At 44.4% G+C, this 23,432-nt stretch overlaps 1 protein-coding gene across 7 annotated transcripts in view; it reads left to right on the forward strand.

Annotated features, from left to right (window-relative positions):
* ZNF827 (zinc finger protein 827) overlaps nt 1-23,432 on the forward strand; it is a 159,082-nt gene that overhangs the window by 12,638 nt on the left and 123,012 nt on the right. For 6 of the 7 annotated variants that reach the window (XR_002088380.2, XM_019481519.2, XM_059722006.1 and 3 more), the window contains exon 2: nt 20,435-21,448. Coding sequence is in view for 6 of the 7 variants with exons in the window: in XM_019481519.2 (XP_019337064.2) it covers nt 20,435-21,448 (1,014 nt within the window). In the remaining variant the exon portion in view is untranslated. The remainder of the gene's footprint in view (nt 1-20,434; nt 21,449-23,432) is intronic. The other variant, XM_019481524.2, reaches the window with a different exon arrangement.

Consider the following 23,432-nt stretch of genomic DNA (forward strand, 5'->3'; position numbering starts at 1 on the left):
CACAAATACTTAATGAAATGGACAGTCTCTTCCCCAAAAACAAAATAGGCTTCTTAGGCAGGATGTGCTTCCTGTTTGCTTTGGAAATTCAAGATGCTAATTATCAAGCTATAACAAGCAGTACTTATAGATCTGTATATGTCTCTTGGAGGATCAGCACTGAGCACCAAAAGAATTCCCTTAAAAGGACGTTCCTGCATTTTTTACAATGTCTTTGAAACCTTTTCAAGGACATTAGCTTAGGCATCATTCTTTGACTGCATGGTTGGCCTAAACTGCCCTGTGTTTTAGCTGAAATGGAACCCCAGGTGGAAGTTCTCTCTAGCTTTTCAAAAGGAGTCTTTTAAAATTGATGATAACCTTGAGAAGATCTAGAAAACCAGATCTACAAGGTCTCATCATCAGCAGAGTGGACGTGGTAAGGGAAGGCACATCAACATTGCAGGTTTACTTCAGCTCATTCATGTAGGGCATCTGGCCAGCCACAGATTTAACAGTTCAGCCTTGAGCCTAGGTCCATTTTCCATTTTTCAGGCAAGGACCATGTCTTTGTGTATGTATGCATTATCCTTACGCAGTCCCTTTTCTTCTGCGCTGCAGAGTTATTTCCTCATTTTATAGGACTTGGAGGAGGTGGGGTGTTGGGGCCTGGCACCCCTGTTTACATACCCTTGGTTCCACAAAAGCACTGATGTAGTGTCCTCAGACACTGCTTCTCTGACAGTTCCTGGAGCCTTGTGGTGCTAGGGAAGAGAGGATCACATGCTCCACAAATGTAAATGTATGGAGACAACATTCTTAAATAACAATGAAGAGCAATTTTTATTTTCCAAGGCTGCAGCTTTGTTGTTGTTGTTTTTTTTAATAAGCCAGTTGTAATCCTGTTCAAATCAATTAAGGATCCTTAATTTAAACAGTTGTTTTGGCAATGCGTAGATCATTTTGTAATAGGTATTGGTAATGTAAGGATGGAAACATTTACACAAGAAGAATAAAAGTCAAGGAAGCAGATAATTGGCCGATTTATCAACCTTAGCAGACACTTTTTTTTCCTGATAACATTATGGTAGCTATGGTAAATTTACTTTGGATTGTGTAAGGGGACAGATCCTATGTGGTATGTACAACACACAAGGGCAGCCCTTTCAGATGAAAGGGTGAAGGAGTATGTAATCATCTGGTGCAGTTTTGGTTTCCAGATTGGCCTTTTGGTTAATAGTGTGTTGTGTGGGTAAGTCTGGAATGACCCTGTTCTGTTCAGTTAATAATGTAGATGCTTTACTGCCTTTTCCACTACCTGTTTAACCCAATTTCAGGCTTTCAGGTGGGTGTCAGAACTATTTTTGTAACTAAATGCCTTTTGTAGACTTTGGCAAGAGATTTAGTGATGATCAGGGAATTCTTTACCTTTATTGGAAACTGCATGCCAGTATAACAAGGCATGTTTGTATGTTTTTATTACTTCTCATTAGTCCTTCTTTTACCACTGGAACTGGTGCTCCCAACTTCTTCCTGTTTAGCTTCTTTCTTAGCTAGAAGGGTGACTGAAATGCAGTTGCTTTGATGATCCTGATCAGTTAGACAACTAGTTGCACTAAAATGAGTTGCATGCATTGAGGTGAATCAGTGTTTTAATAATTCATTGTCTAAACAAGTAATTTTAACAGTGGCTGCTGTAAATTGTTTGGTACATAAAAGTTTGCTTGTGTCTGCTTCTGACTGCTGGACCTGAGTGTGTGCTGAGACTTGCAGCACATTTCAGGTGATGAAGACGCACTTTGTTGCAGTAAGGAATCAAGACCTCATCCTCAAATAAGGTGTCCACCTAATTTAATTCTAAAAGGAACACATGGAGACCTGGACACAACTGCATGCTGTAGGGTCAGAGCATCATTCTGCTTTGCTAGTTGGGGCCAGAGTGATTCTTAAGTTTGACCCTAGTTTCCTGACTTATTTTGGTCTATTTAGGAAGAGCAGCACACTGATGGTAGCATGAGATCTTGTTTCTGCATATGATATGCCCTTTGGACTAGAAGTTTTAGGTTAGCAGGTCATTCCCTGGACTGCTATGCAAACCCCCTGGCTGTCTGTGAGTCTGCTATCTGCAGATAAATAGTATTGAGCCCTCCTGTATTTCTGCTTAAAACTTATCAAGGCTACATGGTTCAGTGCTCCAAAGTCAACTCCAGCTTCATTAATAGAACTTCCAAAGCAAATAACATTCTTCTAACAGCCAAAAGATCACTTTCTTTTGTAGGGATGTCTCAAAACCATTGCAGAATCCTTGGAGCTGCTGGGGAAGATCTTTTGTTTAGTCACCACACAAAACAGTTTGATCCAGAACAGAAGATTCAAGGATTTTGCTTTAGCTACAGTGATCTAGATCAGGGGTCAGCACAGTTGTTCAGTAGTGGCCCTCCCCACTCCACTGCAGGCAAAGCCCCCTGCCTCTAAACATTTCCAAAGCCGGGGCTCCATGGGCTAGATCCAAAGGCTCTGCAGGCCAGATCTGGCTCACGGGCCATAGGTTGCCAACCATTTGTCTAAATCATACTGGAGTACCTGACCCCTCCATTCACAGTCCTACCGATGGCCAGTTTTGGAGGCAGGAAATAAATTTTCCTTCAGATCATATTGGCCATGGGGTTTTTTTGCCTTGCTCTCTAGCATGGGGTGTAGTCATTTTCCTAGGATAACTTGAGCATTTATTAACCTAGGCAATTCCTTGCAATCAGTGGCAGGGCATTAACAGTGCCCTTATCTTTCCTACTTTTACTTGTGACATATTGTTGGGGTGGTTTTTATTTCTGTAATGTGTGTTGGGGCTGTGGTACGAATGAGTATTTGGAGTGGAAGACAGTAAAGCTTGTGTTGGCCATGGAGCTGATGATAAAGCATCAGGTTTAGGAACAGATGCTTAAGGCAACATAAAAGTTTTTTTGGTTTTTTTTAAAGAGCCCCCCCACCCTTGCATTCTTCTAGAGCAGGGGTGGGTAATTATTTTGGGCGGAGGGCCGCTTACTGAGTTTTGGCAAGCCATTGAGGGCTGCATGACAGGCAGCCAGGGGCAGATAAATATTAATTTTCTAAATTTTTTTCGGGGCCCTGCAGGCCGGATAGAATGGCCGCATTTTGCCCGCCCCTGTTCTAGAGCAGTTATTTGGGTTACAGGGCCACTTAAGGAGTTCTGGTGAGCTGTTGCAGGCTGGGAGGGAGGGGGTCAATTAATCCTATTCAGCCCTGGACCTGTCCACCCTGTACCCACTGCTAGGGGGAGGGGGGCAAATGGAGCAGTCAGGCAACATCTCCATGGGGACCAGCCCAGGAACCCCACAGACAGGGAAGACTCAACCAGGCGGATAGGATGGGGCTGCGGCACAGAGCGATGTCCAGGCACAGGACGGGCAGGCGGGAGGGAGCTGGGGCTGGAATCGTAGGATGGTGATAGTGCAGGACTGGGGCCTGGGGCAGAGCCATGACCTGCTCCCTATGTGCTCCTGCCCACAGAACTGGTGCCTGTCACAGGGATGTGCAGGGATCATGGCTCTGCCCTGGGCCCGACCAACACTGTCAATGTCTTGTGATCCTAGCCACACCTGCCTGTCCTATTCCCAGATGCCACTCCCAGCCCACCCCTGGCTCCATCCCATCTGCCCAGCCAAGCATGCCCTGCCTGTGGGGGTCCCAGTCGCTCTCCATAGAGATCCCACCTGCCAACCCACTCCACCCAGCATCCCCGGCAGGGGGTGTGGGGCAGGTGGGCCAGGGTGCCCAGGCATTGGGGCCAGGTCTGGCAGTAGAGATGTAGGCATTGGCAGCTGGGCAGAGTGTGCTGCTGCTGCTCTGGGGGCTGCTGGGAAGCCAAGTCCAGCTCCTGTGCCACCCCTGCTCTGCTGTGTGCCTGGGAGCTTCGGGACTGGCTGCATGCACCACGGTCTGGGATGCCTGCTGGCCAAGAACAAGGGATCCATTGTGGGCTGGATGGAATTACTTGGTGGGCAGAACCCCCAGGCCATATTTTCTCCACCCTTCTTTTAGAGCCTGGTTTCATTCATCTCCAGCTCCACAGCACTGATGACTGAAAGGATGGCTTCATCACCAATCTCCTCTAGCCATGGCACTGCTCACAGTACTGGACCATAACTCTGTTGTGCTATCAGGTACTGAAGCAATGAACAGCACTGGCTAGGTTCACACTTCTGGCAGATTGATTCATACTGATGCTGTTTTCCACTGCTATTTCACTGGCATCACTAGTAGCTCCAGCATATTTGGCACCAAGCTTCCATGGTCTCCCCTTAACACTGCAGCTAACATCAGCTCCTGCTCATCTGCCCTACCATAGGCAAAGCTTGGAGCACTTGCTGAAGCGGTCTCTTTCAACCTTCCTCAGTTTCCTTAGGGAGTCTGGAGGATTGTCCCAAAAGATACTGGAAGCCAAGATTCCCATCCCATGGGAGCACTGTTTCTGATAACCTGGCCTTGGAAGTCCTGTCAGTCAGTATTTGATTGTTCTTATTTTGGCCACACACTGCACAAGGTGACATGATTATTATCAGTGTGCCCCTCATCCAGGTACTTTAGCCACCCAAGCTGCCCTGCAGCCCTCACTGGTGCCTCTGTCCCCAGGGCAAGAGGCAAGATGATGATATAGTAAACAGACGTGGGAGGTGCTGTTCTTCTTCCTCCTCAGATGGAGAGGTGGTTTTCCTGTGAGACCAACAAATGATTGATTTCAGCAACTTTCGAGACTTATCACTCTTCAGACTCCCATAGAAGTCAATAAATAGGCTTTCCTAATGGACCTCAGGAAAGTAGTCTGGCACACGCCAATCACAACACCCCTCATCTCATGTAAGATGGATAAGAAATTCCAAGTCTGAGAGAGGATGGAGTATTTTTATGCCTATAAAGTCAGTAGTGGTAATAGTCACAAGCCAGAAATTATGCCAAAGCAAACCTAACCAAAATGACAAGGAAACAAAGAAATGAAATTTATTAGCTCATAAGGCATACTCTTCTGCAAGCCTACTGGTTGGGTTTTCGCATTAATCTAACCCTACTCATAAGAGATGATTTCCAGGATGTTTGTCTTGATTGTGTCAGAAAGGCAGACAATAAGGTTATACTAACCAGTACCTCTCATGCCTACTTCCAATACTGTCTGCAGAATTTCCATAAAATCCTGTTACAACAGAGAACTTTTCATTTCTTTCATTGTGTACAATAGAAGTAGTTCCCCAGGACTACTTTACCAGTGATTACTTACAAATCCTGAAGAGGAAAGAGTAGTGGGGATTCGTCTTGGGTCTGAGAAAACTCCATCTGTGAATCTTCAAGCTCAAATTCAAGATGGTGATTTTAGACACCATAATTCCTTCCTTGGAATTGGAACTAGTTTACATCTTTTGCCCATTAAGATACCTACCCTCTCATATCTATTTTATGATTTCACAGACAGTGCCTGAAATTTGTGGTAGGTCAGAATTCCTACCTATAGAAGATCCTAACCTATGACTTGTCAGTGGGCCAGAACATTTCACCGAAATCCTTGTGGTAGTAGGAACCCACCTCAGGAAAAACTGTTACCTGGATAACTGGTAACTGTAAGAAAGATCCTCTTATTAGGTGTGCAAAGCCATTTGACAAAATCTTTTTCTGTTCTAGGACTGGGGTCTGAATGTAAATGCCCAGAAGTCAAACGTTATGTTGTTGCAAAGGTTCATTGGGATCACTTTGGACTCTGTGACAGCTGTGGCATGCTTCGCTCAGCATGGGTGCTAGCATCTAACCAAAGCATGGGCAATATGTGGCCCGTGGACTGGATCTGGCTTGCCAAGGGATTTTATCAAGCCCGTGGTGGGCAGCCCAGTCTGTGGCAAGTGTGGCCAATCCCACCACCCCTGGGCATGCAGCAGTGTAGGGGCAGTGAGGTGGCCAGATTTGGCGTCTTGGCAGCCCTCATAGCAGTGGCTCCTTCTGGCTCCCACCGCACTGTCACCACTGCCACCAGACCCAGGCCGGCTGCCTGGGCATCCCGGCTTGTCCACCCCACACCCGCTGCCAGGGGCACCAGATGGAGTTGGTGAGTAGGCAGGGTCTCTCTCGACACTGGGCTGGGACTTCCATGAGCACAGTGCACTTGGCTGGCTGGATGGGATGGGGCTGTGGATGGGCAGGTAGTGTTATCTGGGAGCTGGGCTCGGGATCGCAGGATGGTGACAGTGTAGGGCCGTGGTGGGAGCAGATCATAGCTCTGCCCTGGGGCCTGGCCCTGCACTGTCACTACCCTGTGATCCTGGCCCTGCCCACCCATCCTGCTCCTGAACACTGTTCCCTGCCTGCCCGCAGCCTATCCCATTCACTTGGCTAAGTGCACCCTGCCCTGGGGGGGTCCTGGGCCAGTCTTCATGGTGACCTCACTCACCAAGTGTTAGGGTTCACAACCCTTCTCCATCCCCTGGTAGCTCACCAAAACTCCCTTAGTGGTCCTTCAGCTCAAATAATTACCCACCCCTGATCTAACCAGTCTGGTGTCACTAGTGGAGACCTGGGCCAGGTTTGTTTGGTGTCAAGAGAGAGGCCTCCCTGTTAGGCCATATGGCTTGGAGGCCATATGACACCACAAACCAAATTACGCTTTGTGTACAGAAAACTTAAGATGAGTGCACAATCCATGGAAATAACTTCTAGCCATCCCTGCAATGCATATCAGTTAATTTTTTTACTCCCCTGCAGTGGTGAAAGGTCCTTGTGAATTCATAATGAACTCCTTTTGATGCTTCTTTGCAGTCTAAAACACACTAGTTGTCACCATAATGTGCCATTAGACTCTTTCATGGGTGCCATGCCACTTCTGCCATCAGATAAAACTGTTCCGGATACCTCTCGTTCCAGCAGACATCTTCAGAGTCAGACTGGGAAGCAGCTTTGTCAGGAGGGGCCGCTCTTGCTTGCATTAGGTTTATTAGATTTTTTTTAAAAAGACCTACTGTTAATTTTCCTTGGGAGAGAGCTAAAATTAGTACAAAAAGTGAATTAGTTGAACAGGAAAATCAGTGACCAAAGCAGCAAAAAGTGGGGATAATACCACTCTATCCAGGCTTCTCCAGCAAATAGATACATACTTCTGTTCCTTGCTCAGTTTAAAGGATAGAACCAAAGAGCTGGCATGTCACTCCTTCTCAGTAATATCTGATGCAACCAAAAAGGTATTTGAATCACAGATCGAATCTCTTGTATGAATAAGCCATACTGCTGAATGAAGCTGGGATTCAAAAGCAGAGGGGACAGTTGAGTGAGAGCAATTTGTACCGTATCTGAGGCAAGCCAGAAGGTGGGATGAACCCTTTTGACTCACTGAAAGGGTGGTGTGAACCACGGTACAGTAGCATCTGTTACAGATGTTTTATATTACACTTGTATATGCAGCCCACCAATCCAGCAGGATTGTCTAACAGGAAAGATGGCTTCTACAGGAGCTGCTGTAAATTCATTTTTGAAATGTGATGTTGCTAAATTCAGAAAAGGGATGGGGAGATGCCTTGAGTCTAAAACGGTTGAGGACTGGTCTAGAATTATAATGACATGGGCTGAGGAACACCCAGCAACAACCTCAGAGCCTGTGATCCAAGTATACATATCAACATACTGGAGTTCAGGGTAATCCCCAAGGCCTATGAAACCTTCCTGCAGTGCATCTTGGGATGCATGCAGAGTATGTCAAACATCACCACATCTGTACTTTACATAAACAAAGTATGGAGCAGGTCTTTCATCCATTTTCAGGGAAATCAGACTCTAGAACTGGTACATCTGACACCATATTTCCTTTTTCCACAGTAAACTGCTCAGCCTTCAGAAAAGGCAGGCAAGCAACCTACACAGATGCTTCTGCTGGAATCGTGGTTGGAAAGTCAAAGGCTTTGTCCTCCAGGACATTTTTTCACTCTGGTATTCACAATTCAAACCAGCAGAAAGCGTTGGCTCTCCTGTTTTGAAGGGACCCCTGGGCTACTGAGCCCATCTGATGCTTTTGTGGTATTGCGGGCAGGAGAGTTATTCTCTGTCTATTCTCCAGTGCTTGCAGTTCTTCACATATGCAGCCCTGGTATGGCTGAGCCTGTTCAGGTTCTTGGGATGTTCTGTGTTTATCATCCACCCATCCCAAATCCTTGCATTTTACTCCCAGATCTTTTTTATACCAGGTTGGAGGGAAGATCCTCTATCCAAACATAAGTTTTCTGCACATCATAAATTGGATCCTGAATGGTTCTCAAGGTCAGATTGGCCTTTTTCTTTCATGACATCTTAGTTTATAGACACAAATTTCCATCAAACAGACCTACTTGGTTAAGTGGGCAAGATTAATCTTTTGGAGACTTCTGGATGCCTGTGTGACTTCCTAGAGTTGAAGCAGAGCAACCTGTCTCCTTCAGTGTGGCTAGCAATAATCTTTGCTCTTCCTCTTCCAGTAGTTGGTTAGGTTGCATTTTCCCATCTGTTGTGCTAAAATTCCTGAAAGGTCTGACTAATATATCCCATATAATGTAAGATCAGTTTGTATCATGGGATCTTAGCCTTGTTTGTACAGCTTCTATGAAGCACTGTTTAAGCCAAGGGCTTCATGCTTCCTGTTTTTGTCAGTGATCAAGATGACCATTTTTATTGTCACCTTAACAAGAAGTGTGGGGGACATCCAAGCTCCCAGTGGCATATTTTGTCTGTGTGGTTTGCAGTCTGGCCATGGTCTCCTTAAGGTTATACCCTGAATTCCTGACAGACAGTCACAGAGTTGCACCTAAACCTTTCATATCTTTTTCTCAAAACCCCAGGCATCCAGGATAGAGGCAGCTCTCTGCACTGGACATAGGCAATTTGGCCTTTTACTTACAAAGAAAAACATTATTCAGGGCATGTCCTCAGATTTTGTGGCTGTACTGGAAAGATTGAAGGGCAGGTGACCTCCCTACAGTAGCTTTCCAAGTATATGCTTGTCTGTGTGTCCTCCAGTGACAGTTAGTTTGTACTTCCTCAACAATCCATCAACATGAGTTGTATTCCTAAAAATCCATCCCTGATGTTTATAAAATTGGTGCTCTGTTTGCACATTCATAAGAGATTAGGCCATTTCTGAAGCCTCCAGATCAGATGCTGCATCAGCAAAACACTCTTCCAGTTGCTGTTCTCCAGAAACTGCAAGGTTCCACCTACAAATGGACTGGTCATTGCTTCAAAATAACCCTCACAATGTGCATATAGACAAGATACAATTGCCTTATAAGAGTTTTTCATTATTCATTGTTCATATGTGCATTCTGCTGTGCATGTTTATGAGCTTTGTACTGAAGCTTTGAGACTTTTGGTCAAGAGGACTCATACAGTACGTGATTGCCCTGTTTCTTCTCAAGTCTCACGCTGAGCCTTGGTTTCCTGTTGGCTGCAAAATCTCATGTCTGCTAGACTCCTCAGATGGAGGGATGAGGGAAGAGTTGCAGAATGACTGAATGGAGAATGCATCTCAAGTCCTCCCTCCATTCCCTTTTTCTCAGAGATCAGTGCACCTGAGATCTTGCAATTGACAGGAAAGTGAGACATGGTTGGTATGCTCTGCTGCTTTGTGCCCTTTGATGCAGGACATAAGGAGAAGTGGAGCAGCAGGTCACATGCATGCCCCATGGGTACCATTGGCCAGAAAGCTTCAGCTTGAATGCATGAGACTTATGCGCACCTGCAGTGGAATGTGCCGATGACCAATGCATCCAGAAGAACTCTAGTTACTATAAGGTAAATAACTTATTTTTATGGCATCTGGTTGGTCTCAGAGCACTGTATAAAAAGTTCTTTCATAAAGTATTCAACCTAATAACTTCTCTGAGGTTTTCAAAGATGATTTAAGCTGGGAATAGAAATAGAGGATATGTGTTCTGCCTTAAAATTGCAATCTTTTTCCTTGAGGAAAATAATTATTTTAACAGAGATGGAGATGAAATATAGGGTCCCACCCAGGGCTTCTTTTCTTGTCTAATTGTGTGTATATTTTCACCTGACTTAAATGTACGAAAGAGAGACAGAGCGGAGGAGCAATTATTTTCTGGCAGTTCCCCTTTACAGCTGTCCCACTCTCCCTAGGTTAGTCTAAAATAGAGAAACTGGGTTCAAGATCCAGCAATACTGCTAAACCATTTTGTGATGAGGTCAAGAGTTAAATAATAATCATCCAGTTAATAAGGAAGGTGAGACCAAAGTTCCACTGAAAGAACAGTAACAGTGCTGCTAACCTACAGCACACTGAAATCAGGAAGGAGCAATGGGGTAGGGAGGGTATGTGCTTTAGCATACAGGCTGTTTATAGAACTGTATCTTCCAAGTTTTATTTGCTGCTGTTGATGTAATAAAAGGAGTTAAGGCAGGCCTTTGTGTCTTTATTAAAATCATGATTTTCCTTCAGCATCCCTGTGGGAAAATCAACATTGCTACTGTTCTGGATGTATGGTCTATTCAGAGATTGCTGCAAGTGCTGTTCTGTGGAGGGGAATCTTTGGAACATCTGTGCAGAATGTAACTCCGCAGCTGCAAAGTAGGCCCCATGATGTGCACATGTGTACACGCACATATATGCATGCTGGAGTGGGGACAGGTATCCAATAATGTCCTCCTGACCCCCAAACCAATCTACTAAATAGTATTATTTTAAATGTACAACTGTAGCCTTTTTCTGCTTTCCAAATAATAAAGAACAATTGGACAATTTGGGGGGACTGGGCAAGTTTTAATGAAATAGAAAATGAATTTCCCAGACCCGATTTGATCAGATTGCCCTGTTACCATTTTCTAGGCCTGTGTTTGCTGCCTACGTATCTCACCTTCGTGTGAAATTAACAGATTTATACTCCGAGGCAAAGCAGATAAAATTTGTGAAATTAGCCCTTGATCTTTTGTAGATTTTTTGATGGGTTATTTACATTGTGTAGATGTTGACTGTATTCAGTTGTTAAGAAAGCTGAGGGAACCACCAATCTTCCGCTCTCTGCTTTCATATATTAGGAGACCTGTATTAAATTCTATGATATGATTCTCTTGTTGCTTCAGAGTGCTCACCGACTGTGCTGTTTACAACCATTGCTTCGAGTTCCTCTCCTCTAATTTCATCCTGGATAGCCTCCAATCTGGCTTGTACTCTCTCTACTTCACTGAAACTGTTCAGTGCAAGGTCTCCAATGACCGTTTTACTGGATGAATTTCAAGGCCTCTACTCCTTCCTCATCCTCTTTTGACCTCTTGGCTTCTCCTGACTCTGTCGATTTATAGTACCTGCTCTCTCAAAATCTTGCCCTTCCTTGGATTTCATAACCTCACCCCCTTGACTTTGTCCACTTTTCCTTTCATCTGTGCAGGGTCCTACAAGGTCCTGTCCTCTGTGTCCCCTGCATGCACTCCCTCTATATCTCATCACTGGATCATCTTATCTGTTCACTTGGCTTCAGCCACAGCCTTTGCACTAGTGAATCTAAATATATTTTTTCACTCTTCACCTGACTTCCCTTCAGTCCCCATGTCTCAACATGCCCCACTGACGTGTCCTTATGGATGTTTTAGGATTAATTTAGGCTTACTGTGGACAAACTGAGTACCTGAGCTTTCCTCCCAGATCATCTTCACTCCCCACATTCACCTGTGATCGAGAGAGTACCCTGTCACTCGTATCCATAACTTGTGAAGCACCTTTGATTCCTCTCTTTTTTTTCTCTTGTGTTACATCTCCAGACTTTATTTAGAGCTTGTTCTTTCTTCCTCTGTAACGTTACAAAGGTCCGATAATTTAAGGCAGTTGGAAGGGTAGTTTTGTACCTTATAGACTAACTAAACTGAAGATACAAATACCATAAGTTTTTGTGAGCCCAAGTTCACTTCATCACATACTGTGAAAGGATGTGCACAGAGCAGTATGTAAAATAGAGAGAATGGTTTGAATATAAAAGGCAGGAAGGGAGGGAGAAAGAAGAAAGGGGCGAGAGGGGATGGGTGGCAGTGCTAGGAGAGGTTAACAAGCAAGAAATATACCCACAGGAACAAAGGGGTCACAAAAACTAATCCAGGTTTATACCACACTTAACACACTTCAGTCTGTGGGTGATGTTCCATGATTTCCCTTTCAAATTGGATTTTAAAGTTTTGCTGCCAAAGAACAGTCACCCTAAGGTCAACAATGGATTGTCCAGGGAGGTTAAAGTGTTCTGCCACAGGCCTTTGTGTCTTTATGAAGCTGATGTCAGATCAGTGTTCATTCATTCTTACACATAAGGATTGCCCTATCTGTCTAGTGTAGACAGCAGGGGGGCACCATAAGCAGATGAGCATATATGAAGTTGGTAGAGTTGAAGGTGAATGAACTTCAGATGTTACATTCCATGTTATTCAGTCCAGTGATGATGATGTCTTGATGAAAGAGCACACACAAGCTGGCATCTGAGTTTGTTGCAAAGCCTGGTGCCTTGGTGAGAATAGGAGTTAGGTAGCCTGTTGCTTGAGAAATGCCATTTGAGGGGAGGCTGTCTGTAAGCCAGGACAGGTTTCCCCCTATGGCTGTATTGAAACTGTCATTTTCTTTTTCTAGGAGGGGTTGGAAGTCATTAATAATCTGTCTAAGGTTCAAGTCAGGGTGACAACCAGAGAGACTTTGATGATTTGAGTGGCTTCACTTTTGGGATTGTATTGTAATTGTAGGAATCCCTGCTCCAGATCTTTAAGGTGTGCATCCTAGTTAGTGTGATCAGAGCAGATAGGATTATAACATAGAGTTTGACTATAGGTGATGGATCTAGTGGTGTGATTAGGATGAAAGTGGTGGTGTGAGGGTAGCTGCAGAGGTCAGTTGGTTTCCAATGCAGCGTGGCCACTGCAAACCTTCACTGTGGTGTCTAGGAAATGAATTTTCTAGGTGGAGTATTCCAGAGCTAGTTTGGTGAAGGGGTAGAAGTTGTTAAAGTCTTGGTGACATTACTCCATGTGTGCAAACAATGAAGATATCATCAGTGTACCCTGGGTATCTCAGGGGGATGAGAAGGCAGCTGCGGAGGAAATGGACTTCAAGTTCTTTCATAAATATATTGACTGGGGGGGGCATACATGTGCCCTGCATGACAGTGTCATTTGTTTGTAGGTGTAGGGAGTCCCCAAATCTGAAATAGTTGTGTGTTAGGGCAAAAGCTGAGTATAATGGAAAAAGTAGTGTCCTTATTGGGGATTATGTTCTTTATGGCTTGTAATTTGTCTTTCTGGTTGGAGTACAGAGAGGTGACATCTGTGGTAGCTAATATCGTGTTTGCTGGAAGCTTGTCAGTGGAGTCCAGTTTCTTTAAGAAATCAGCGGTGTCTTTCAAATAGTCAGATTCATGAAAGCGTATACCATGTGTATGTGTATGCAATACATCTGACTCAGTCTACAAAGTGGATATTTAATCTGCTTTCTACCTGATTTAAGGTTAACATGGCTGTGTCCTGCTGATAATTTAAACCAGGGGTCTCAAACACATGGCCTACAGGCTGGATCCAGTCAGCTAGGCTACTGGAAGTTGGTGATGTGGCTAGGAGGGGTAGAGTCTGCTACAGAATCTGGGGCTCTTGGGTCCCATTTATCATGACCATTGGTAGCAGAAGGGCAAGTAAGGGCTGTATTGATATAGCCCAGATCACTATGTAGCTGCTTGCCCTGCCACTGCTGCTACTGCCAGCCACTGCCGTGCCACAGTTGCTGCTACTGCCAGCCACTGCAGTCCCACCAGAACTGCCATCGACCCTGCCGACCCTCTGGTCATATTGCTAGCTCCACCAGTCTTGCTGTAGCAGCTGCCATTGCTGCAGCTGCCTGTGCCCTGGGACAGATCCAGCCCATGAGGAGCTTATGTGGTCTGGATCTGTGCGGGGCAAATTTGACACCTCTGCTTTAAACTAATTCAAACCCTCTGTGATCTCTCATCTTGATGACTACACCCTCCTCTTCCCTATATTCCCTGCTGTGTACTTGCACTGCCTTTGGTCCATTCACAACAAAGCTGCAAATCACTTTTCTATTCTGCTGTTCTTAGGAGTGTCAAATATTATTGTCATAGGATTAATTAAATTATTTGTAAACTGTTGAGTTAGACAAATACAGTATGGACATATTTATTAGCCTGTCTGGGCTTTCTTTCTTTTTTCCCCCATTTTTTGGAAAAGTCTGTTACTGAGTTCTTTTTGTAGCATTCAAAAGCAAATTCTAATGTATTGATACTTACAAGTAGAAAAGGAAAGCGCCCATGGTGTGAATTATCAAATATAATTTCAGGCCATTAATATTTGCTGTTCAGGCTGATGATTTCTTCTCAATCATAGTAGAATATTGCCATATTTTACAACAAGGGTAAGCTATTAAGAGGATTTTGGTGTTTCTGCACACATTTTTGATTCTATTAAAAAAAAAAAAAGAAAAGAAAAAAAAAAGAGAAAAAGGACTACATCAGTGGTAACAGCTGTTGGGATATGTGGCTGCTTTAGCTGTCTTAGTAAATGTCGGACATTCATTGAGTTGCTCATTTCTAGTCTTTATTGGTGTAATCCTAAAATGTGCCGAGTGAGCACTTGCAGCTTCCACTGGTCATCAACATTGGCAAGCAACTTGTGAACTGATCCTACAAATCAGTGCTCTGTATGCATAGAACTCCTATGGAAGTCAGTAGAGAGAAGCATTGACAGGATAAGGCCCTTAATCCTTACCCGGAAGACACTCGAGGAGCAGAGCATGTTCATTCTATGTTCAGTTACATAGAACTTAGTGAGATGCCGTGCTGAATCCTGCTCCCATTGAAACTGACGAGAGCTTGGCTTGAAACCTGAGGCATCTTATAGATGAACAAGGGAAAAAATCATTATATTATACTTTTACTTCAAGTTTTAGGGACTCATCAGTATTGATGAATGACATGAAAAAAGTGAGAGTCCTTTGGGATAGCATCATGCATGTTTTTTGTCACAACCCCAAAGCACAACAGGGTTTGTTAGGTTGCCTTGGTTTGGTTCAGATATCGGTCAAAACTAGTCTGACTGTCAAAAGAACTCCAGATTCTGAAATGAAATAATTTGCAACCCTAGGAAGGTTGGTGGTTTCAGTTGACTACTTTCTGAGTTTTCAAGTGTGTTCCAACTCTGAGGGGCATGAAACCATGTAAATTTAAATCCTTCCAAAATGCCTCTAGTGGTGACTCCTAGGTGACTAAGAAAAAACCCTGTGAAGGCTTCATAGCTCTTCTTTAAACAGCCAATCAATATATTAGTGTTTAAAAAGAAGTTTGACTGCCTTCGTGATAAGACGGTGGTGCCAACTTTCAGGTTAGCCTTACAACTTTAGAATGTATTGGATTAAATACTGCAGTGACTGAAGGAGTTACTAAGAAAAGAATGTCAGCAGTTGGAAAGGATCTGGTTTCTGGGCACTGAAGGAGCTGTGTGGGCAAAAAATTCTAGCTGGCTTTGGGGACAGAGGAGCTTCACAATTGGAGACAGCGTTGGGGACATGTTGAGTGCGGTAGGTAAAGCAAATTGAAACAAGAGGGGGAGCTCTTACTGCATCAGTTATCAAAGAAATGGCCCCTACCTATGTACACTGCAGCAAGCCACAGGGGATGCGTCCACACATGCAAGCACGCGCACTTGCAGCAGCTCAAATAGAAGCGGTGCAAATTTGAGCCAGGGCTTTTTGCCTTGGCACATGTGCTCAGACATGCACTTTGTTGTGGAGCAAATTGTGCCACTTGGGGCAAAATAACACTGCCTGGCTCCTCCTGCATCTGCAGCCAGTGCATCTGTGCTATCCCCAGCATATAAAAAGCTGCCCTGTCCTGGCCCCAGCAGTACAAAAAGCTGTCTTGGCAAGCAGCTCAGGGCTACTCGCTCTCAGGAGCTTCTGGGGCCCAGCCACTTGGTACCTGGGGACACTACCCCTTGTGCCAGCAGGGATGCTGCTGCAGCATCCCAAATCCATTTTTAAAAATACTTCAAAATCCATGTTTTTCCACAATTAAAACAAAAGGTTCCCTCCCCCCTCCCCCCCCCCCGAGAGTGATCAGTTGGGTAATACTTTATTGGTATATTTACAATTTTAAGCACTGTGGAAGCCTACCAGTGTCTCTATCATCATGATAAAATAAATTCTAAGTACCTTTATGTGTTGATGTATACTTTTGTTTTTCTTCGCACATGTTGGGTGTGTGATGGGGATGTGGTGTTTGCAGGAAGGGGGTGGGAATGGGTGTGGGGGAAGGCAGGTGAGTGTGTGGAGGGATGTGGGTTGGTGTGGGGTGATTGCTGGGGGCACTGTGGGTGTGGGGGACCTTGTGGGGGGGCTGCTTAGGAGGGGTGGGTCCCCTGGCACCCACAGGGTGCAGCCCCCCCCCCCCAAGCACATGGAATGCCCCCTCACAGGGCCCCAGCCCCCCTGCCCAGGGTCCCAGCTCCCCCTGGAGGGCTACAACACACCTGCCCAGGGGCCCAGCTCCCCCTGGAGGGCCACAGCCCCCTTCCCAGGGTCCCAGGCACCCTGGAGGGCCACAGCCTCCCTGCCCAGGGTCCCAGGCACCCTGGAAGACCCCAGCTCCCCTGCCCAGGGCCCATAACTTCCCTTTAGCAGTAGCAGCAGGAGTGGGATGCTCTGAGCCATGGCGGCAGGACCTGGTGTGGCACACAGGGACTGTGCGCTGGGCCCATCCGGGTCCTGCCAGCCCTGGGGCTTCTCTGCTGCCCGGCCAGGCTGCATCATGGTGGCAGAACCTGGCACAGCACGTGGGGACTGCGTGCCAGTCCCAAACCTGGGACAGCCCCTCCTAAGAAGCCCCCCGTGTGGCTCGCTAATCTGGCTTTGTACCAGAGTGGGTCACACAGCTCCAGGAGGCATGGGTCCTGTGCGTGCCTCCTGGAGCCCTGCGACCCACTCTGGTGCAAAGCCGGACTAGCGAGCCGCACAGGGCTGGGCCGGGTCCATACCCCCCATGCAGACCTGGGGACATCCCCCCTGCTACCCCTCACCCACGCGCACCCATGACACCCCCCTCCCCCCCTTGCCTTGGACAGCACTGGGGGCAGCAGGATAACGAAGGAGAGCAGGATGACACCAGAGCGTCTCTTTTGGAGGACTGACTCCCTGGCACGGTCTGCAAGTGCCTCAAAGGGGTTTGAGATGGGGCAAGAGGCACGTGCATGCTCATTTGGACACGCCCAGGGAGTGGGAAGCTTTCCCTCTCCTTTTAATAAAGGAAGGGACGGTGCACCCTTATGGCTCCCCTTCGTTGGAGCCTACAGTGGGTGTTCTCTATGGGGGCAAAACAAATAGAGAATCTGTGTGAGTAGAAGAGAAGAGCACCATAGGAGCAGCCCTCAGCTCTTTTCTTATTGTCTTTGGCACATGTGCAGTATGACTGTGTTTCCAGGACATAAAACTGCATTATCAGTCTTCTGTGATAGTAGATACAGCTCTTCCCTCTCTCCCTGACCCTTCTGTTCCCTTCTCTTCTCTGCCTAAGGGACACTCTAAATGCTGGTGTCCCATTAGTCAGTCACTGCGCTTTTTGTCTAACAGGTAAGACCTAGTAAAAGAGTTAGATAGTGAAAATTTATGCAAAGCATTAGTGTCTATCCTTAGAACAACAATTCTAGATATGGTTAGAGGAGTTGCATTTCAGATGCAAACATGACAAACAAGTGATCAGTATTTTAAAGATCTATTATTTAATTTGTATTGTCAAGGCTGATGGTAACTAAGAAGAATGGTGTGTTTGACACTAAAAAGAGAGAAGCAATCAGGAAAAAAATATTTATTTGAAAGCATAACATTCTTTCAAACATCAGGTGTAACCCTCCTCATTCTAGAACCTGAGACTGTCCTAAACTTTTGTGTCGTTGTCCTCCTTATAGGGGTGTTGTGTAGAGAAGCCCATTTACAGATGCGAGATTGAGGCATGGAGAGAGACTTTAGTGACTTGCTTGAGGTCACAAAGAGAGTTGGTGGTGGAGCAGGAATTGGAGCCCTCCACAGCCTTGGCTAGTACTCTTAAGTGCACTTTTTCCTTTCTATATATACTGACACAGTATCAGCCCAACTTAACAGTTTATCCTTAATTCTGTCCCAGGCAATGCATTCATTTCCCAAACAACCTGCCTAACCTTTCCTGAGTAATATCAAAATAATTTTAGATAACTTCTTACCTGTTCCCCCCATACCCTGTAAGAACAAGGGAAGTTTCTTGTCTTCTCCTTTTCCCCCCTATTTTAAAGCCCAAGTTAAATGTGATGGATTATTGCTGGTAGTGTCCTCTCAATTGTTCTTGAGAAATTTTCACTGAAATTTTACTGGGACAGAGCAACTGACTAGAGACGCATTTTATTTTTCATATATTTTTATAGCATAGTTTATTCAAATAATCTATTGACTCAGGCTTGTGTGGGGGGGAGGGGGGTACGTGTGTGTGCACGTGCATTCATGTTTGTACAGAGTACATTTGGGTATTCTTTTTTTTAAGTAAAACTCATAGGAAGTCAGGTCCAATATAAGTCTTAAATAATATTATTTCATTAAGTGCTATCTAAAGTTTTGTAATTTGTTGCAAGTAAAATAAGGGGGGCCAAGAAATCATCTGTGATGGTAGATATATCATGTAGTCTTAGTATTAGTGTGTCCATAGAATTTTTTTCAACCCTACTGTTTTGCAGTTGTTATTACCAAGGACTCTTTAATAGACATTCAGTTTAAAAGCAAGAAATGTAAGAAGGGTATCTGCAAGGTGATAACATAAAGTTAATTCTTACATTGCTATTATTATTATTGACTGCTTTCTGATTGGCCAGTTAGATGTACAAAAATGTTTGGTTATGTCTATTTCTGAATAACCATTGTGAAGAAGAGCAATCCAGGGGCACCATACTTTAAATACTGCCAGTCATATCTTGGGGGAGGCAAGATGCATTGCAGTTGCCTGTGAAGAGAAAGTATAGCTAGCCATAAGGAAGCAAACACTTTTTTTCATTTGATAATATGGATTTTGGTATAGTCTTTGTTTAATTTTATTGAAGAAATTTAACAGAGAACAAAAAATACATCTCTCCAACAAGAAAGAATAATTAGGTGTACGGGATAGTTCTTCTGCAAATAACTGGGAGATCAGTGCACTAGCTCATAGTTCCTACATTACTAATCAAATCTATTTGGGAAAGAAACCTATAGCTCCCAAGTTTTGGGGGGGGGGGGGTTTCCCCTCAAGGATAGGACAAAGTATATGATTGGACTGAGATTAAAATAACTGAAGGTAGCTACTTTTGATATGAATGGTTAAATGGCTGTTTTGTCTTTTGAAGAAATCTAAGCACTACCAGTGATTCTCAACGACAGTGCCACAGCACCGTGGGTGCCTTAAGATCTGTTAAAGGGTGCTGCAAGTTGCTACATAGTGTTAACACTGCTAAGTGTGCAAACATGCTTCACAGGATAAAACCAAAGATTTCAGCTAAGAATCCAAAGTGCTAGAAACATTCTGACCTGTTGTGATCTTTGTAGATTTTTTGCAACAGAGAAATTGCTCTATTTTTCCACAGTAAAAAAAAAAAAAAAAGAATGAAAACTAAGAGCTGGCATTTTCCAAAGGGTGCCTTGAGTCTAGAAAGGTTGAGAACCACTGTGCTAACCTTAGAGGGTTTTTAGGTAGCTGATACTCAGTGGACTAAATACATCTGCTTTAACACCACTGAACTCATCATGAAGAACTTACGCAATAAATAGGAAGAGATAGATGATGTCCAGGTGGTCATGCAGATAGATTACTACAATTATACTGGTCATACTCTGGTAGGAAACCCAGATCTAGGCCACCCTCCAGCAGTGAGGTGAGCAGGAGCAGTGCTAACTGCCTTCAGTGTCTGAGTCACTGTGTTAGCTCAGAGAGCGGTGGGGATTAACATAGCCACTGGTTGCCCTATCACTGCCAAAACAGGTCCTCAGGGGAGTTCTGTACCCTGGAATTCAGAGGAAGGATGAGTGATGACACCATTAACTTCTGCCATTGTGTCAGTTCAGAGAGCCACAGGTATTAATACCACATACCCCTCCCCTGTATTCCTGGTCGACACGGCTCCATAGACCAGATCTGGTATGCAGATCCAGACACCCGTGGTTTAAGGTGATGATGCCAAGATTAAGCAAGTTATGTGTATGTTTAGTAGCTGTTCAATAGGCACCAATTTTTATGGCTTGTGTAGAGGTCATTGTCTCCAGTTTTTATCACAATCTTCTTGGAAAGGGAAGAGAGAAGCGTAGGTGTTTAGAGAACTTAAACATGCATCTGAAAATGAAGAATGCTTATGCACATTTTTCCACTGAGTTTTGAGTAAATTTATTGTTCTTGGTCTCCCCCAGATGGTACTAGACAGGAGGAAGTGGAAGGTGAACTTAGTGAAGAAGAACGCTGGTTTGGAAACTCTTCGGAGACCCCCTCAGAAGCATCATATGGAGAAGTCCAGGAAAACTTCAAGTTGTCTCTTGAGGATAGAATTCAAGAGCAGTCCACTTCCCCAGATACTTCTTTGGGAAGTGCAACTCCTAGCAGCAACACGCTGGAACTGGGAGCTATTGAGAGTGAGGCTCTAAGAGACACGTTACAGAGTAAAGAGCACCTTTCCCCTGATGTGTCATCTTTGGGTGAAGATGAACCTCCTGGTCCAAATAAGCCATTGAGTAGTAGTAACCTGAGACGGCTGCTGGAGGCTGGTTCCCTCAAGCTGGACACTGCTGTCCCTGTCAATGGCAGGGTTGAGTCCCCTGTAAATCTTGGCTCAAATCTCTCCTTCTCTCCACCTACTCATCATGCCCAGCAACTAAGTGTTCTTGCCAGGAAGCTCGCTGAGAAGCAGGAACAAAGTGACCAATACACTGCAAGTAATCGGTTTATATGGAATCAAGGTAAGTGGTTGCCAAACTCAACCACTACCTGTGGTTTGTCCCCAGATTCAGCTATCCTGAAACTGAAAGCTGCAGCCAATGCAGTTCTTCAGGACAAATCACTTTCGAGGACTGAAGACACTGTAAGATTTGAATCCTTTTCCTCACCTTTTAGTTCTCAGTCTGCCAGCTCCACCTTAGCAGCTTTATCAAAAAAAGTTAGTGAAAGAAACATGACTCCTGGTCAGGACCACCCACCTCCAGCCAGTTCTTTCCTTTCCCTTGCTTCCATGACTTCCTCAGCTGCCCTGCTCAAGGAGGTTGCTGCAAGGGCTGCAGGCACTCTTTTGGCTGAGAAGAAAAAGTCATTGGTTTCTGAGGATCCCCTGCAGCTTTCAGAGATGAAGCAAGAGAAAGCAACTCCACCGCAGTCTTTGGAATTATTGTTACTTCCAGTCCCTAAGGGAAGAGCTTCTAAGCCCACGAACACAGGTATGGACTATTTCAGTCACTGAGTAAGGTACATTTGTTTTGCTGTAGATTCTTATAATGTCTCTCCCATAGGTCTGCTTGGCATTGTTTCTACCTATTATGAAAAATAAAAGTGAAATACTCTAAGTAAACAAAAGGATACTTCTAAAAGTATCATTTAAAGACCAAACCTTCACAAGTGTTTCCATATTTGAAAGATAATGAGTGTACAGTTCAATACCTTTTTTTTTTTATTCCATACAAATGCATTTTTTTCCCTCACCAAGTTCAGAATAGGTCCATACAAGAAATATTTAATGGGGAAGATCAAAGAATCCCTGTCAGGGAGCTCATGGTATCAGTGAACATGTACAAAACCAGTGCTTTTGAAATATTGGACAAGGGAGAATTTTCCCTCCTGCTGTCTCTGTCACAAATGGACTTTTGTATAATCGCTTACTACCTGTCCTAATTTACCAGAGTATATTATTATGTTGCCACTTTTCATTAAAATTTTCTGCAGAAGCACGAACAAATCTCACATGTTCGTTCTTTCACAATCCTTTGTCATAAAAAATAGAAAAAAATGAACTGCATTTTTCTAATTCTGTTCAAAAAAATCTGCTTTATACTTCCACCTCCCCCCTGCCAGTGCTGACTTTCAGTCTTCTGGGATGTAGACCTAGAGGAAACAAGGAGAAACAATACTGCTAACAAAATGTTCACTAGGAGTCAGTAAATAATATAGGAGATTACATTATTTCAATGAGCAAAATATGTAATATTTCATATAGACTATCACTTCTTTTAAAAATTGCATGCATCACATGTTTCTATTTCTGTGGAAATACCTACAGAGCTCGGGCACCATGATCTTGCCACAAATTCTATTCTGGTGAAGAGGATGAGGAAGCTTTACTAAAATACTTTCACAACATATATAGCTTGAGTTAGTAAGCTAGGACCTGCTTACACTGAAATGTTTTACTGCTTATACCGAGATATTTATATTGGTGTTGTTAAGTCGGTATAAAACTATGCATAAGCCCTGGCAAGGATGTTATGAGATACAGTTTGTGACTGGCATAGCCATGTTAACAAAAGCTCCTGGTGTGGACAAGTTATGTTGGCAAAACTGCTTCTTTTACTTGAGGGAGGGGAGAACAAACTTATATAAGCATAAGAACAGGTTGTGCCAGTGCAAGCTGTGTCTATTGTGAGTGCTTTGCCAACACAGGATACTAGAGTAGCAAAGTGCCCCTGGCACAAGACCTGGCCTGAGAGGCTTTTGGGGTTTTAAGTTACTACCTTTCCAAAGTGACATAAACTAAACCAAAAATGGCTCTCTTGCACCAGAATAAGAAAGTCCCCATGAACTTAAACAACATTAACTAAACTGGATTGATTCATACATTAGTTTAAATTTAATACAGTATAACTTTCGTGTGTGTAAAAGGCCCTAAAGAGGACAGCAAGAAGGCAGCAGCATAATTGGGGGGGGCGACTGGGATAGCAGCCCTGGGTGCTGCTGTTAGGAGAATACAAAAATAAAAGCTGCTGCAGAGGTATCTGGACACGCCACCACTATTAGTGCTGCAGCAGCCAATGCTTCCCCATGTGCAGCCCCTGCACAGAGCATGAAGCTGCCCTGCTATGCCTCTGCAAGGAGTCGGTTACATTAACAGATTACAGTATTTAATGCAGTGTACCATTCCAAAAATTTTCAGCATTGTATGCTTATTACTGTGTATGCAAAAAGTGGTTGCATTATTTGTTACTCTGACAGTGAAGAGTAGTGCAGAAAAGGCTTTTATTCCTGTAAAATCCAGGGTCCATATGTTTGGCTAGCAAATTATGAATTGTAGACTCTGGCTGTGCAGCCTGGGCAAGAGGAATGCAGTCTAAGTACATATGTGGTACTGGCAATTTGTGAACTGGCTCTGATACAGTGAATTTTCTAGCAGCTATACTCTTGGCTTAAGGCACAGGCTTGCAGTGCTGTGAA

This window comes from Alligator mississippiensis, chromosome 2, assembly GCF_030867095.1.
Source record: "Alligator mississippiensis isolate rAllMis1 chromosome 2, rAllMis1, whole genome shotgun sequence".
Lineage (NCBI taxonomy): Eukaryota > Metazoa > Chordata > Crocodylia > Alligatoridae > Alligator > Alligator mississippiensis.